Source organism: Electrona antarctica, assembly GCF_951216825.1.
Source record: "Electrona antarctica genome assembly, chromosome: 5".
Lineage (NCBI taxonomy): Eukaryota > Metazoa > Chordata > Actinopteri > Myctophiformes > Myctophidae > Electrona > Electrona antarctica.
In genome coordinates this window covers 49,476,855-49,496,231 of record NC_136810.1, presented here as the reverse complement: position 1 = coordinate 49,496,231, position 19,377 = coordinate 49,476,855, and the positions used below count along the sequence as shown (strand labels likewise).

General features: G+C 38.0%; 1 protein-coding gene across 4 annotated transcripts in view; it reads left to right on the top strand.

The window, feature by feature from the left end:
• Window positions 1-19,377, top strand: part of kiaa1549la (KIAA1549-like a) — a 154,632-nt gene that overhangs the window by 82,475 nt on the left and 52,780 nt on the right. For all 4 annotated transcript variants that reach the window (XM_079500653.1, XM_079500652.1, XM_079500651.1 and 1 more), the window contains one exon: window positions 3,656-3,715. In XM_079500653.1, the coding sequence (XP_079356779.1) occupies window positions 3,656-3,715 (60 nt within the window). The remainder of the gene's footprint in view (window positions 1-3,655; window positions 3,716-19,377) is intronic.

Sequence of the window (19,377 nt, the reverse complement as noted above, 5' to 3'; positions counted from 1 at the left end):
TTGATGAATTACAACTGTTATCAAAGTGTTCTTAGACACCCCTGGACTTGCACAACACACTTTGAGAAACACATACTGTAGTGTACTTTATGTTTGACCTGCTTCACAAAAGGAGAAATCGGAATACTCTGTTGTGTAACCCATATAAGTCTTCCAGAGTATATGTTGCTGCCTCCAGGATAGATCTGACATCAAGCTGATCTCTGTTGTAACCTAAAGAAGGCTTCCAGAGCATATGTTTCGTCCTCCAGGATAGATCTGACGTGAAGCTGATCTGTGTGTTCACATCTTGTAGATACTGCATGGTGAGCAGCAGGCAGCAAAGCACAACTGTTTGATTATTTTTTCCCCCCCCGGCTATAAACAGTACAGTCGGTTATACTCTTTGGATTGGCCCTTGAGTTACTATCCTTAAGTAAGTACATCCCCCAGCCATGATAACGCCTACTAAAGTCCTCAAAATGTATATAAAAAAAAGACATGCACTCAACGGAATGCCCCTTTCTTGCTAGTTTGTGTGTTATATTCATATATTTACAGAATAAGACTTGAGAAACTGAGTTCACAGGCCTGCATTTTAGCACATGGGCTAAAAGTGCACTGTTGTTTCTACTTCATGAGATGCCATCTGTGAAGTGTCGTAGTGGAAAACAGCTGTACTATCTATCGGCTGAATAAATTGTGCCTTGGGCAGTCGTCCACGGTCAATGTCCTCTGAATTAACTAATTTTAGCTTGGACGGTTCAGATACGTATCTGTGTGTGTGCTGCCAACACCCAGCGGGGGTAAACATCCCATCTGACACTATCTCGCCTGTCTTTGTTTGTTGTTTTTGGGAGCAACAACTGTTTCCTTCCAAGGAATCCCGAAATAATTAACACATTTTGATGACTTGTCTGCCAGCAAGAAAAAACATAAGAATGCATGTCTTGTACATTGTTTATGAATCTGATTTATCTGTGATTCTGCATGCACCCTATCAAGTAGGCTACATGACATCCAGTGTTGGGACTAACAACACGTTACTAATGTATAACTCAACTACTTTTTGCAGTAACTAATAATGTAGCCTGGAACAGACCTATGCTTTCTATGGCATAGGCAGCTAGTCCCGACAGGATCCGCTGCCAGAAACTAGACGCACCTGCAGCAGATGAGCCTGATTAATTAGAGAGACGGAGAGAGAGAGGAGTGTGTGTGTGTGTGTGTGTGTGTGTGTGTGTGTGTGTGTGTGTGTGTGTGTCAATTGAATAAAGCTGCAGACCATCAGTAATTAGCAGATAGAGAGACCCATTCTCGCTACTGATGCCACAATTTAATGGGATTTTGCCCAGACTTTTTTTTCTTCTTACTGGAAATAAAAACGTCTGGGTTTCCGAGGCTACTAATAATGTAACTTACCTTTTACCATTCAGTAACGTGTTATAGTCGTGGGTGCGTTACTGCTTCCCCCTCTCGCGTATACTGCATCTGCCATCTAACCTACAGGTGATGTGCTGTCACATGAAAGCACGTTCCCAAGAAAGTGAATGTGGCAGAAAGGAGTAATGATTGATTAACGTAGGGTAAAATAGACACACACACACACACACACACACACACACACACACACACACACACACACACACACACACACACACACACACACACACACTGCTAGAATCTTTGACCTCTGGGTCCTTCACCTTTAACCCCCAGAGAGGTGCAAAATTCACACGTGTTCGTTTACATGATTATTCCCATAAATGACCCAAAACTTCAAGAATAACACACAGAGAGATTTACAATTTCAGTCAATTCGTTTTGATGTCCTATTTACTAGTTACAATTATGCTTGAGCCTAACAATAATATTTGTGAACCTATACAATCATACTATAACGAACAGAGACAGATGTTACCAACATTGATTACCGCAGAGCCCATAATGAATTATCAGCTCTGGACTCATCATCTGGTACGATGAGCCAAGTTTACAGACAACAGACAGAGTATTATAGAGTTTGTGGATGATGCTTCTGGCCAATCATAAGTTCATTCCCTCAGGTGGTCCGATCCATCATCCGTCATCTCCTTCGCGTGTTCACTTCCCCTCCGGACTCTGCTCCCAATGCATCTCATCCTGCAAACCCATTGTTTACATTTGTCCGGTGGTCGCGATGACTTTGACCTGTGAGGGAACCTGCCTGTGTTCCTGTTAGTGTATGTGTGTGCACGTGCGTGCACGCGCAATATATAAGGTAATAATTCCATAATAGCTTTAGTGGTAAAGATATGTCTCCATTATGTGCATATACTGATTTTTCAGGAATAATTCCTTACCAACACACACACAACAAACACGCTCACCACCACCACACAGCGCACACACGCGAGCAAGCACACACACAATGTCAAATGCAAGTCTCGGCGACAGTGGCAGCTTTGCGGCTTGGAAATATAACCAATTTATTTTAGTTATTTTGAATTTGTGTGTGTGTGTGACTTGAGTGAGTGCGTGCAGGCAGAGGCAAGAGAAGAGAGGATAGGTAACTTTCATTATTGAAAAATGTGTATTCATGACACTAATTGGTGGACATTAGAAGTGAGTATACTCAATGTAACAACATATATGACAGCCTGAGGTTTTTCCCTTCATCCTCTCTCCTCATATTCAGACTGTTTATTCTATGCTCAATGTGTGCACAGATGCACCCACTTTATTGTATAATTGCCTGCATGTTGTTGTAGACATAACATTACGGCGAATACTAGGTTACTATAATTACAACATTGCAATTAATTTATAATTTGGCATATTTCGTGAATTCATAGTCTCGGATCCATCTCCAGGCTGTCAATCCATTTGACGTCCATCAAGATCCTGATCAATATGATGTCATCATCATTACGACAGAGATCCACATGGACGCCATGTCATTATTAGAATTAGATTTTTCTGAGATGACATTATTTTAGTGTATGTCAGACACAGCGAGCCTCGAGTCCCGTTTGTAATGCGGGAGCTGGCGAAAACTTCTGGGAACTCAGATTACAGCGGGGGTGACGGTGTCAGATAATACATGCAGCAGCAACAACAACAACAACAAAAACAACTGCTGCAATGTCATTACCTACAATAAACTGGGCTGATAGCCAGGCTGGAGGATAAAGGCAGAGGCAGACAGATGGTGAAACAGGTATTACATCAAATTAGGTGAGACGGGAGAGAAAGTGAGACAGGCATTGGACACAGAGGTGAACAGGGAGGCGCTGGAGGAGCTGGAATACAGGCAGAGAGAGAGAACGACATTTAGGAACGACGGGTATTTTAGGAGAGCATAGCATAGAAAATAGCAGCTCTACAAGCACACAATGCATTGTGAGCTTGGAGCTGCTATTTTCAATAGATTTGTATAGATTTGAAAACTTGAAATGGGACATTTTACTTTTGGTACCTAAGGGGCATTTTGACGACAATACTTTTACTCAAGTACATTTTGAATTCTGGACTTTTACTTGTAACATAGTATTTCTGAATTACAGTATTGATACTTTTACTTTGAGTATTTTTCCACCACTGGATGTTACTGCTCTCCTCTCTGCATTTTGTAACCCCCCCCCCCCCCCCCCCCTCCCTTCTCTCTCTCTCTCTCTCTCTCTCTCTCTCTCTCCAGCCCTGGAATACCATAATCTCAACACATCATCAGCAACCAAGCACTACTGGGTGACCACAGGTAGGTACTACAGTAATGCACAGTACACACACCTGCATTGTTGGGTAATCAACAACAGTTTACAATTTAGGCATTTAGCAGACGCTCTTAATCCAGAGCGAATTACATTAAGCAAGAACAGAAAGCAATACATCAAATACATAAGTAGTTATCATGAATCATACGTAACATAAGAACGTAACAGTGTAATATCTTTATGCATGTATACTTTATAGTGCTACAGTATGTCTACATAAAATGCTATAAGTTTACAAAAACTGCTACAGTATGTCTACATAAAATGCTATCTAAGTCTACATAAAATGCTGTCTAAGTTACATAAGTTGGGCCTTTGTATACGCCTGTAAGGTCATCAGGGCTATAGGGCAAGTGATGGAGTCTGAAGAGGTGGGTTTTCAGACTATGGCAACAACAGTATTGATGGGACAAAACAGCAGTTAGTTAAACATATTGGCACTCTGTGCTCATGCAGTGTTCTGCAATTCAGCAGAATGGAAGTCACTTTCTGTGCCACATTTTATTTGTCGCCTCTCCTCTCCTCTCCTCTCCTCTCCTCTCCTCTCCTCTCCTCTCCTCTCCTCTCCTCTCCTCTCCTCTCCTCTCCTCCATCACTGTCTCTCCCAGTCAGTATTTGTGAGTAGAGCTCTACTCCGTTCCCTGGAAAACCTATTGATGTATAATTCACATCTTCCTGACTGGAGCAGAGCGAGAGATCACTTCAAATCACATCAAGCTTGGCTGTGAAGAAATCGTTTCCCATTGTGCGTGCGTGCGTGCGTGCGTGCGTGCGTGCGTGCGTGCGTGCGTGCGTGCGTGCGTGCGTGCGTGCGTGCGTGCGTGCGTGCGCGCGCGCGCAGTCAGCGCAGTCATCGCATTGCGCAGGCTGATCTCTGCTGTCCACCGTAATTTCCTCTTTGAAAAAAAAAAGCTAAACTTAAAATTACCAATTTCGATTTCTTCATTTTTCCGGATGCGCAAAAACAATCTGCTCATACTAACAGGACATTTAGACGGAAATGTCATCTGAACATCTCATTTGTATATGCACAATTAGAGGAGCAAATACAAAGAATTCTGCATTGAAAGATAACATTTTAGGTTTTATAAATTAAGTGAATGCTTAGTCTCTCTCTCTCTCTGGTGCATTTATATAGCGCCTTTATCCAAGGCGCTTTACATTCAGCCATTCACACACCATTCACTGGTGTGCTGGCACCAACCAGCACATCAGGAGCAATTAGCCCTTCACTAAGTCCCTCCCCAACCCATCCAATAGGCACATTAGCAGCGAAGAAAGCTTGACCTGCATAGCAACCGTTGCTAAACTATTTGGATTGGCATTGGACAATCGCTTTTTGGGGTGGGATTTAGTCAAGGGCTAATTAAGGGTTCAGTGTCTTGCTCAAGGACACTTCGACACTAACTCTGGGGGAGCCCGGGTTCGAACTGGCAACCTTGCGGTTGCCATCCAGCCACTCTACCCCTGAGCCACCAATGCTGCCCCCTCTCTTGCTGTCTTTTTGTCCCCTCTTCCTCACCTCTCCACTTCATCCGTCTTCGTCGTCTCCTGCCATCTTGAATCTCTCTCTTCCTCTCCTTTTCCTACCTGCACACATCTGTTCTCATCCCACACTCTTTCCAAAACATGTCTCCTACTCTTTCATCCTCTCCCCTCTCTCCTAACGCTCTGTTCTCTCCATCATCTGTGGTGGAAAGTAAGGAGTAGTTAGATAGGGGAGTGGGACCATATTCTTTTGTTCTATATATCTTTTGTTCTATTGTGTGTAATTATTAGACATAATGGACATAATTTCTATAGATTTCTATACATGCTTTGTGTGCTGTTGTCTATAGTATGTACAAAAGAAATCTATTCAGACTCATGTATAAACAAGACTCTTTAGAAATCTTTAGAGAACAGGGGGTTCCTTTTGTGTGTATTTGTGTGTTTTTTGTGCACTGTTTGTGCATGTGTTTATGGTGTACACTTTCTGTTAATGTGTGACCCTCTCCTGCAGAGAGTGGGATGCTAGAACCGTCTCATGCCTTTTTGTCTCTATTGACAAAAGTCACTCATTAGGACATAATTGAATTGTAATGTCTGTCTGGCTGAGTGAGTGTGTGCGTTAGTGAGTGATCCTTTGGAAAGAGGGATTTCTTTTGTGTTATTATTGTGTACACTTTCTGTTAAAGTGTAACCATGGCATGCCTTTTTTGGCTCTATTGACAAAAGCCACTCATTTGGACTTGTGCTTTCTGTTAATGTGTGACCCTCTCCTGCAGAGAGTGGGATGCTAGAACCGTCTCATGCCTTTTTGTCTCTATTGACAAAAGTCACTCATTAGGACATAATTGAATTGTAATGTCTGTCTGGCTGAGTGAGTGTGTGCGTTAGTGAGTGATCCTTTGGAAAGAGGGATTTCTTTTGTGTTATTATTGTGTACACTTTCTGTTAAAGTGTAACCATGTCATGCCTTTTTGTCTCTATTGACAAAAGCCACTCATTTGGACTCATTGGACTTGTGACGACTCAAAGCCATTGAATTGTAATGTCTGTCTGGCTGAGTGAGTGAGTGAGTGTGCGTGCGTGCGTGCATTAATTGCATGGACTGTTCCCCATGGATTCAGTCTGTCTGTCTGTGTGTGAGAGATGTAAAGGAGCCATAAGCCTTTGGAAGTAGGGTCTTTCTTTTGTGTTATTAGCAATAATAGCCAAGTACAGGTTTTTGTGATCACTTTCTGTTACACTTTAACAGTCCCGTGCCTTTTTGTCTCTATTGACAAAAAAGCCACTCATTTGGACTTGTGACAACTCAAAGCCATTGGAGTGGTTGTAATGGATAGGTCTGGCTGAGTGTGCGTGCTTGCGTGCGTGCATTATTGTAAGGACAGTTCCCCACTTTAGGGGCTCAGTCTGTCTGCCTGTGTCTCACTCGTAAAAACTTTGGGTACAGTGAGTGTGTGTGTGTGTGTGTGTGTGTGTGTGTGTGTGTGTGTGTGTGTGTGTGTGTGTGTGTGTGTGTGTGTGTGTGTGTGTGTGTGTGTGTGTGTGTGTGTGTGTGTGTGTGTGTGTGTGTGTGTGTGTGTGTGTGTGTGTGTGTGTGTGTGAGATGTAAAGGCCAATCTATAGAAAAAGGGGGCTTTCATTGTAATTCATGAACAAAAGCCTTTTGTTATGGATAGGTGACTGCTAGAACTAATGGACTAATTACTTAATTAGATCTCTCTCTGTGAGCATGTGTTGCATGCGTGCATGCATGTTTTAGGGTGGTTGGTTTATCCAATAACTTTAGAAATATAATATATATAATATAATATTATATATTGAATCCATGATTGGGCAACAGTGTTAAAACGGTGTTCACCCATAACTCTGAGACATCCTGTGACATAAGAGCTGTAACTAGTACTAAAAGTAAAACATTTCGTAAAATACATGCCGGTATAGGGCATGCATGTTTAAAAGTATAATTGTGATTATGATTATGAAAAATGATTATGGGCATGTCTTTTAGACCACTAGATTTTAGTTAAACAGAACTGTCAAACATTCATGTTTTGACAGACTGCAAATAATTACAGTAACTGATGGTCTGCTAACATTTACACATTTTAACCAAATACATGCGTACATGCGTACATACATTTACACATTTTAACCAAATACATGCGTACATGCGTACATACATTTACACATTTTAACCAAATACATGCGTACATGCGTACGTACATACATACGTGCATACGTACATACATACATGCATACATACACGTGTATGCTATTATTATGCTTTTTGCTTGATTTTATATGACTGGACATGACTATATTCTATACCAAGCACCAACATGATGTTTGTTACATTTATTCAGTACATAAGTCTAACCATTAATCACTGATACAATTTTTTCTTGTGTTTTAAAGTTACTAACGTATGTAGAAGTATGAAGAAAATGTGTTAGACACACTTTTAAAAATTATACGAAAGTATCAGATCTACAATCTCCCAATGCATCACAATTCACTGCCATTGTTTTATAGAATGCAATGGCAAATTATATTGAATACACACAAATTATATTGAATATATTGAATACGCTGTATTCTACAGCAATAAGCATGAGCAGAGACCTCTAGTTCTCTAGTTTCTCAGCGACTTGCAAGAGTCACCGAGTCAAGTTTTTAAAACTGTAGTGTTTATGATAAGTTTATGATATAAATATATATATTGTTAATCATTCATGGGTCCTACAAGGGTTTTGCTACAGAGGATCTGAGCATTTCATCGGTGTAATACCGGTTAACACCACTACATCCCCATGCACTGGGGTTACACCCCCCTATGGGTTGTAAGGATCTTGGATCATTTAATTTTTGGGTCTAGAGTATGGGTTATGTGGTTCACAGTCCGCTAAAATCATGGAGAGCAGGCAAACAAATGGAATCTTAATGAAGCTAGGTTTTATGATTATAGGGGGATAATGATCAGGCATGTTGGGGGTAGCCAGTATGGGGATCATGAGTTATGTTTTGCTAGTAAATGTAGCATGTTTATAATTGTATCGACTATTCTCTAGACTAGTATTTTAGACTTTTTAGACTAATTCAGGTTTTCATTGCTCAATGCTATTGGTGATATGGTAACCAAATGCCCCACTGTATAGGGACCTGACTGTATAGAAGTATATAGTATAGTCTGGCTATTTATATGGCTTTCTATGGGGATGGTTTACTGTCTAACTGATTTTCTATCACTATGTCTACAACCTAGGTCTATTATCGACAGGTGGTGGACAAATGGAACCCATTAGATATCTAACTCTTCTATCTATTTGGCTGCCTTGTGCGTGTGCGGAACCACAAAGGGTGTAATACCATTTTTTTTACTGCACATAGGCAGTGAATTTAAGTATTGTATGGAGCAATTCCGCTTATCACCAGTGTTTCACCACTACAAATCTGATGTGATTCTAGCCCCTAATGCATTTTTTTTTAAACCCCCGGAGGCCACCAGAGGGTGTTGAGTGGGTAAGGTGGCCTAGTGTCAGTATAGTGGTTAACCAAAAACCTTATTATAACCTTTATTATATCTCTAACTCTTGAGAGTTTGTAAAATGCCAAGCCAAATACAAATGCAACAATTACACAGCATACAGAATAGTATGAGAACCATAGGTGTTTACGATTTTTTGTAAGTAGTAGCGGTCAGAATCTATGATATTACAAGGAGTCTAATATTTTTTCTGCTATTATTTGGTATCCTTCAGACATGATGAGGCTCTTACATGTAACATATCTGTCCTCTCTAATTATATTACAATATGGTTATGTTATGCTCATAGGGAACAGTGGTTCAAGCAGTAATTATTGTCTTCAGACATTGTATGATCAGGTTATTAACCAAAACATTACAGGTAGTACATCATAACCCCATATGGTCTAGTGGTTCGACTCTCGGTGTGGGAAATATGTTTTAAATTATGGTGAAAGTTAATGATATCCACCTAGTGGGCAATTTCTAAAGATGTTGATCAACCAGTCATGCAAACGATTTCAGTACCATAGATAGCAATATGTCCCATATTGTTAGGACTGTAGGACATCTTATGTAGACACAGAACTCTATAGTGCATATGTATTGGTTAATCATACAGATATTCCACTGATGGATTGATGGTAGGTTACTAGTTAGCATATGTTTCATGTTGATAATCTTTTTATGATTGTGATTTTACGGGAATTCATATGGTAAAATGCCTAAAATTGTATTCTATTCTATCTATCTTCAGCAGCACATACACAAAAAATGATACAAAAGCAAACAACAACCATACAACAGCAGAAAAACCTGACAAAAATGTACACAAACGTAAACAAAACACACCAGACAAAACAATACATGACAAACAAAAACATGAACCATAAAAGACATTGACAATACATGACAAACAAAAACATGAACCATAAAAGACATTGACAAGATACAACAAACAAAAAATACGAAACAAAATAAATAAACTACACAGCAGACAAAGCACAACACCACAAAAAAAAACTGGACAAAACACAACAAAACAAAAACAAAACACACATTAAACAAACATCATGACACAAAAACAAAACAACAATTATACAACAGCAGAAAAACAAGACAAAAATTACACAAAAGCAAACAACAACCATACAACAGCAGAAAAAACAAGACAAAAATTACACAAAAGTAAACAAAACAAGTAAAATGACAACAACAATACGATACAAAATCAAAAAAAGCTACACACCAGACAAAACAATACATGACAAACAAAAACGCGAACCATAAAAGACATTGACAAGACACAACAAACAAAAAAAAAATACTTGACAAAACACAACACGACAACAAAAAATAACTTGACATTGAAGTATATGACTAAACGTGTAGCTAGATGGAATAGGTGGATGTACACAGACATGACCCCGCTACTCATACATTTCCAGATCATGCGGTCATAGTGTCACCAACAGGTGGTTTTTGCTAAAACCCATTTTATTTTGGGACCAAAATAGTTCAAATCATCAGCTGCCCTCCACGACTGAGAAGAAAGGGTCTATAATGTAGCACATTATAGTGCTATCACGAGACCCACAACATGGCATGGTTTTGTTTTTTATCTAGTATCTAGTCTAGTTTCCATCTATATAGTTGTATCCAGTAGACAAGATCTTGCTCAATATTACAAATTATTTACAATTTTTATTTTTATTTGTAATGATAAGACGTTTTTAGGGGGAAAACGTGTATTTCCTACACATGCAGCCCATACTTCACCAGTTCCCCACCTGGTGGGTAGATAATTATAGAACCAACAACATCCCAACAGTATTCTAACAGTATCCTACAGCTGATATCAGACAATGGTCTATAGTCTGTATCAGAGATACAGGACCCTGATCATGGTATAGTGTTACCATGAGACCCACAACCTGACAGGGCCTATTTTTATGACAGGGGTCTAGTTCCATCTATACAGTTGTATCTAGTAAACAAATTAACCTTTGGGGCATATCCATCACTTTACAGACCATTACATTTATTACTAAATCACTTTATTTGATCTTTTGCTGATAAACATACACCCTTGAAAAAACATGAGAAACCATGGTTTACCTATCCCCTATCATCTCACTAAATTTGGGGACTAGGGACATTGTATGGAAAAAGCATACATCTATGGCATGAAATCTGATGTGGAACATCGTATCTTAACATCTTAGCCAAAATAATAGGCTTTCTATGATTAGGAAGACCAAATCGTCATAATAGTTCTCAATCATGGCTGAGGGTAGTAGGTAAAACAGGGGTCGCTAGATCATTTGTTCACCCAAAGTTGCTGTGAAACTTACAATATGCAATAAATATATATATATATATGTCAGGGCCTCAGTAAAATATAGTGTAAGGGAAAGGGATGCGATGGGCTAAATAAATAGGCATTTTCGGTAGATATTCGGTAAGATATTGTATTCATTGTTAAAAAACATGTATAATATAGATAGAAGTGGTAACTACTACAGTGGTAACTACCACTATTTGTGACTTTTTGACAGCATGATATTTGACTTGGGTACTCTCTGTCACAACTGGGAGGGCAATACAATTCAATTATCAATTCAATTATTTACAGATTTTTGGTGTCTCTGCATCTTTACACAAAAATATTATGGAATATGGTGTTAGGCGTGATGAATTCTATCATATATCATGATCATATTCTAATTCTATTTCAAAAGAGTCAACAAGTTGGCACATTCAACTTGAAAATACTATATTCAAGTTGTTTATGTTTGGGCAAGGGTCAGATTTTCAAACAAAATTAAAAACCATCACTGGGGATACAGTCATGTGGACACAGTCACTGTATATATGTTTACATACATAAACTATGTTGTTCATGGTGTACATACAAATATTATACATTGAGTCACTAATATGACTCAATATGATACCCCTTCTGACTAGACCCAATCATGCACTAACAAAATGACAACAAAATATACACATTTTTATGATTACATATTTTTATTATGATGGCATATTTAGGAAATATTCACCGTAGTCACTGTAGATGGTACACAATATCAGACCAATATATGTCTCAATACAGTACATACAATATACAATGTGTTACAATGTAATAATATGAGGGCAGAAAAACTGTATGCAATTGATATATCTTAGATTTTTGCGTGTATATAGGGTAAATCCTTCAACTCATTTAGGTGTGATTCACAGATTTTATGGATTTTTGACACTGGTACTACAACTCCGTGAGTTTCCAGTACCCGCACGAGTCCAGGTAGAAATTCATCATTCCATAGCTTGTTCGTTAAATCTTTAAAATGATTGTAGAAGTAATATCTAGGTGTAACACCCAAGCACGTGTGTTCGGTTTGGCTAGAATGGTTTATTTGGCAGCCGTTGCAACCTTCTCTCATCTGTTCAGTTATAGCATTTTGGAGTAGTTTAACAACACGTATTCTGATAATGTCTAAAAGTTTTGTACTGATCAACCCATCAGTATGGTCAAGGGGTAAATTCACTATGGATGGTGGTGGTGAAGGTATTGCAGTTGAAGTGTCATCATTGACATCAATGTTATGGGATTCAGGTGAATGTATGGGTGATGGCCATACAGAGTGTGAGTCGCGTGTATCATAGGAAAACATAGGTGATGATGGAGGTGAGCTACAGGGTGACATCTCATCATATCCATCATCGACAGGGTCAGCCATGAACCGGGGTGGATTGATGTACAACCAGGGATCCTCATCCATGGCCATCATGCTCTCATGGGTCCTCCAACAGGGGTTGTCTCCTTCACTTGAGCTGTCTTCCCCCATAGAAAAAGTAGAGTACTCCATAATTCTTACAGGGTAGTACTATGCTTTGTAACTATTGCAACTAGTGGTCCTTCGGATGTTTCTAGCTGCGAGGTGTATCTGCTGCCTCTAGTGGTCCTTTGGGGTTTCTAGATGAGGGGGTGGGTTGTAATAGCTCCCTCTAGTGGTCCTGCGGGCTCTCTAGCTAGTTAGAAAGCATAGCCTCATGGGGCCACGGTCTTGAATACAGGGTGGGTATGCTGTAAGTAGGAAAAGTAAGTCTAGAAAAACTCATCACACCATTGGGTTATTTTTTAAATATTGAAATATAGAGACAATTTTCAGACATTTCTGTGGATATTTCTACGAATACCGGATTTTCTGTACTATATAGAGGGTAATATAATCATGTTTGTGATCTCAAAACCAACTGTTACTAATATGCTATGCTAAAATAAGATGAATCTTTATGAAATCCTAAGAAAAATATAGATTTTTCTATTTGAGATTGTGTGTAATGTGAAATTAATTGCAAAATGTGCATTTGGATTTTTGAAATATTGAAAGTGGGAGATATTCAAACGTTTTCTGAAATATATGGGTTATATTCAGACATTTCTGTGGATATTTCTACGAATACCAGATTGTCTGCACTACATAGGTTGTGTTATAATCATGTTTGTGACCTCAAAACCAACTGTTACTAATATGATACGGAGAAATAAGATGAATCTTTATGAAATCATAAGAAAACATATTGATTTTCTAATTGAGATTGTTTGTAATGCAAGATTATTTACAAAACGTGATGAATATAGCCTTTTATTCTTGGATGATCCTACAATCACCCTACTGGACATTTTAATCCATAAAAATAGTGAACAGTGTTCTCATGCCTTCGTGAATATCCTTAAATCTGATGAAGTAACAGCAACAATACCATTTCTCAAAACATTGATCAGTAGTGAAATAGAATGCTACAATTCAGAAATGTCTGAAAATTGTCTCTATATTTCAATATTTAAAAAATAACCCAATGGTGTGATGAGTTTTTCTAGACTTACTTTTCCTACTTACAGCATACCCACCCTGTATTCAAGACCGTGGCCCCATGAGGCTATGCTTTCTAACTAGCTAGAGAGCCCGCAGGACCACTAGAGGGAGCTATTACAACCCACCCCCTCATCTAGAAACCCCAAAGGACCACTAGAGGCAGCAGATACACCTCGCAGCTAGAAACATCCGAAGGACCACTAGTTGCAATAGTTACAAAGCATAGTACTACCCTGTAAGAATTATGGAGTACTCTACTTTTTCTATGGGGGAAGACAGCTCAAGTGAAGGAGACAACCCCTGTTGGAGGACCCATGAGAGCATGATGGCCATGGATGAGGATCCCTGGTTGTACATCAATCCACCCCGGTTCATGGCTGACCCTGTCGATGATGGATATGATGAGATGTCACCCTGTAGCTCACCTCCATCATCACCTATGTTTTCCTATGATACACGCGACTCACACTCTGTATGGCCATCACCCATACATTCACCTGAATCCCATAACATTGATGTCAATGATGACACTTCAACTGCAATACCTTCACCACCACCATCCATAGTGAATTTACCCCTTGACTATACTGATGGGTTGATCAGTACAAAACTTTTAGACATTATCAGAATACGTGTTGTTAAACTACTCCAAAATGCTATAACTGAACAGATGAGAGAAGGTTGCAACGGCTGCCAAATAAACCATTCTAGCCAAACCGAACACACGTGCTTGGGTGTTACACCTAGATATTACTTCTACAATCATTTTAAAGATTTAACGAACAAGCTATGGAATGATGAATTTCTACCTGGACTCGTGCGGGTACTGGAAACTCACGGAGTTGTAGTACCAGTGTCAAAAATCCATAAAATCTGTGAATCACACCTAAATGAGTTGAAGGATTTACCCTATATACACGCAAAAATCTAAGATATATCAATTGCATACAGTTTTTCTGCCCTCATATTATTACATTGTAACACATTGTATATTGTATGTACTGTATTGAGACATATATTGGTCTGATATTGTGTACCATCTACAGTGACTACGGTGAATATTTCCTAAATATGCCATCATAATAAAAATATGTAATCATAAAAATGTGTATATTTTGTTGTCATTTTGTTAGTGCATGATTGGGTCTAGTCAGAAGGGGTATCATATTGAGTCATATTAGTGACTCAATGTATAATATTTGTATGTACACCATGAACAACATAGTTTATGTATGTAAACATATATACAGTGACTGTGTCCACATGACTGTATCCCCAGTGATGGTTTTTAATTTTGTTTGAAAATCTGACCCTTGCCCAAACATAAACAACTTGAATATAGTATTTTCAAGTTGAATGTGCCAACTTGTTGACTCTTTTGAAATAGAATTAGAATATGATCATGATATATGATAGAATTCATCACGCCTAACACCATATTCCATAATATTTTTGTGTAAAGATGCAGAGACACCAAAAATCTGTAAATAATTGAATTGATAATTGAATTGTATTGCCCTCCCAGTTGTGACAGAGAGTACCCAAGTCAAATATCATGCTGTCAAAAAGTCACAAATAGTGGTAGTTACCACTGTAGTAGTTACCACTTCTATCTATATTATACATGTTTTTTAACAATGAATACAATATCTTACCGAATATCTACCGAAAATGCCTATTTATTTAGCCCATCGCATCCCTTTCCCTTACACTATATTTTACTGAGGCCCTGACATATATATATATATATTTATTGCATATTGTAAGTTTCACAGCAACTTTGGGTGAACAAATGATCTAGCGACCCCTGTTTTACCTACTACCCTCAGCCATGATTGAGAACTATTATGACGATTTGGTCTTCCTAATCATAGTAAGCCTATTATTTTGGCTAAGATGTTAAGATACGATGTTCCACATCAGATTTCATGCCATAGATGTATGCTTTTTCCATACAATGTCCCTAGTCCCCAAATTTAGTGAGATGATAGGGGATAGGTAAACCATGGTTTCTCATGTTTTTTCAAGGGTGTATGTTTATCAGAAAAAGATCAAATAAAGTGATTTAGTAATAAATGTAATGGTCTGTAAAGTGATGGATATGCCCCAAAGGTTAATTTGTTTACTAGATACAACTGTATAGATGGAACTAGACCCCTGTCATAAAAATAGGCCCTGTCAGGTTGTGGGTCTCATGGTAACACTATACCATGATCAGGGTCCTGTATCTCTGATACAGACTATAGACCATTGTCTGATATCAGCTGTAGGATACTGTTAGAATACTGTTGGGATGTTGTTGGTTCTATAATTATCTACCCACCAGGTGGGGAACTGGTGAAGTATGGGCTGCATGTGTAGGAAATACACGTTTTCCCCCTAAAAACGTCTTATCATTACAAATAAAAATAAAAATTGTAAATAATTTGTAATATTGAGCAAGATCTTGTCTACTGGATACAACTATATAGATGGAAACTAGACTAGATACTAGATAAAAAACAAAACCATGCCATGTTGTGGGTCTCGTGATAGCACTATAATGTGCTACATTATAGACCCTTTCTTCTCAGTCGTGGAGGGCAGCTGATGATTTGAACTATTTTGGTCCCAAAATAAAATGGGTTTTAGCAAAAACCACCTGTTGGTGACACTATGACCGCATGATCTGGAAATGTATGAGTAGCGGGGTCATGTCTGTGTACATCCACCTATTCCATCTAGCTACACGTTTAGTCATATACTTCAATGTCAAGTTATTTTTTGTTGTCGTGTTGTGTTTTGTCAAGTATTTTTTTTTTGTTTGTTGTGTCTTGTCAATGTCTTTTATGTTTCGCGTTTTTGTTTGTCATGTATTGTTTTGTCTGGTGTGTAGCTTTTTTTGATTTTGTATCGTATTGTTGTTGTCATTTTACTTGTTTTGTTTACTTTTGTGTAATTTTTGTCTTGTTTTTTCTGCTGTTGTATGGTTGTTGTTTGCTTTTGTGTAATTTTTGTCTTGTTTTTCTGCTGTTGTATAATTGTTGTTTTGTTTTTGTGTCATGATGTTTGTTTAATGTGTGTTTTGTTTTTGTTTTGTTGTGTTTTGTCCAGTTTTTTTTTGTGGTGTTGTGCTTTGTCTGCTGTGTAGTTTATTTATTTTGTTTCGTATTTTTTGTTTGTTGTATCTTGTCAATGTCTTTTATGGTTCATGTTTTTGTTTGTCATGTATTGTCAATGTCTTTTATGGTTCATGTTTTTGTTTGTCATGTATTGTTTTGTCTGGTGTGTTTTGTTTACGTTTGTGTACATTTTTGTCAGGTTTTTCTGCTGTTGTATGGTTGTTGTTTGCTTTTGTATCATTTTTTGTGTATGTGCTGCTGAAGATAGATAGAATAGAATACAATTTTAGGCATTTTACCATATGAATTCCCGTAAAATCACAATCATAAAAAGATTATCAACATGAAACATATGCTAACTAGTAACCTACCATCAATCCATCAGTGGAATATCTGTATGATTAACCAATACATATGCACTATAGAGTTCTGTGTCTACATAAGATGTCCTACAGTCCTAACAATATGGGACATATTGCTATCTATGGTACTGAAATCGTTTGCATGACTGGTTGATCAACATCTTTAGAAATTGCCCACTAGGTGGATATCATTAACTTTCACCATAATTTAAAACATATTTCCCACACCGAGAGTCGAACCACCAGACCATATGGGGTTATGATGTACTACCTGTAATGTTTTGGTTAATAACCTGATCATACAATGTCTGAAGACAATAATTACTGCTTGAACCACTGTTCCCTATGAGCATAACATAACCATATTGTAATATAATTAGAGAGGACAGATATGTTACATGTAAGAGCCTCATCATGTCTGAAGGATACCAAATAATAGCAGAAAAAATATTAGACTCCTTGTAATATCATAGATTCTGACCGCTACTACTTACAAAAAATCGTAAACACCTATGGTTCTCATACTATTCTGTATGCTGTGTAATTGTTGCATTTGTATTTGGCTTGGCATTTTACAAACTCTCAAGAGTTAGAGATATAATAAAGGTTATAATAAGGGTTTTGGTTAACCACTATACTGACACTAGGCCACCTTACCCACTCAACACCCTCTGGTGGCCTCCGGGGGTTTAAAAAAAAATGCATTAGGGGCTAGAATCACATCAGATTTGTAGTGGTGAAACACTGGTGATAAGCGGAATTGCTCCATACAATACTTAAATTCACTGCCTATGTGCAGTAAAAAAAATGGTATTACACCCTTTGTGGTTCCGCACACGCACAAGGCAGCCAAATAGATAGAAGAGTTAGATATCTAATGGGTTCCATTTGTCCACCACCTGTCGATAATAGACCTAGGTTGTAGACATAGTGATAGAAAATCAGTTAGACAGTAAACCATCCCCATAGAAAGCCATATAAATAGCCAGACTATACTATATACTTCTATACAGTCAGGTCCCTATACAGTGGGGCATTTGGTTACCATATCACCAATAGCATTGAGCAATGAAAACCTGAATTAGTCTAAAAAGTCTAAAATACTAGTCTAGAGAATAGTCGATACAATTATAAACATGCTACATTTACTAGCAAAACATAACTCATGATCCCCATACTGGCTACCCCCAACATGCCTGATCATTATCCCCCTATAATCATAAAACCTAGCTTCATTAAGATTCCATTTGTTTGCCTGCTCTCCATGATTTTAGCGGACTGTGAACCACATAACCCATACTCTAGACCCAAAAATTAAATGATCCAAGATCCTTACAACCCATAGGGGGGTGTAACCCCAGTGCATGGGGATGTAGTGGTGTTAACCGGTATTACACCGATGAAATGCTCAGATCCTCTGTAGCAAAACCCTTGTAGGACCCATGAATGATTAACAATATATATATTTATATCATAAACTTATCATAAACACTACAGTTTTAAAAACTTGACTCGGTGACTCTTGCAAGTCGCTGAGAAACTAGAGAACTAGAGGTCTCTGCTCATGCTTATTGCTGTAGAATACAGCGTATTCAATATATTCAATATAATTTGTGTGTATTCAATATAATTTGCCATTGCATTCTATAAAACAATGGCAGTGAATTGTGATGCATTGGGAGATTGTAGATCTGATACTTTCGTATAATTTTTAAAAGTGTGTCTAACACATTTTCTTCATACTTCTACATACGTTAGTAACTTTAAAACACAAGAAAAAATGGTATCAGTGATTAATGGTTAGACTTATGTACTGAATAAATGTAACAAACATCATGTTGGTGCTTGGTATAGAATATAGTCATGTCCAGTCATATAAAATCAAGCAAAAAGCATAATAATAGCATACACGTGTATGTATGCATGTATGTATGTACGTATGCACGTATGTATGTACGTACGCATGTACGCATGTATTTGGTTAAAATGTGTAAATGTATGTACGCATGTACGCATGTATTTGGTTAAAATGTGTAAATGTATGTACGCATGTACGCATGTATTTGGTTAAAATGTGTAAATGTTAGCAGACCATCAGTTACTGTAATTATTTGCAGTCTGTCAAAACATGAATGTTTGACAGTTCTGTTTAACTAAAATCTAGTGGTCTAAAAGACATGCCCATAATCATTTTTCATAATCATAATCACAATTATACTTTTAAACATGCATGCCCTATACCGGCATGTATTTTACGAAATGTTTTACTTTTAGTACTAGTTACAG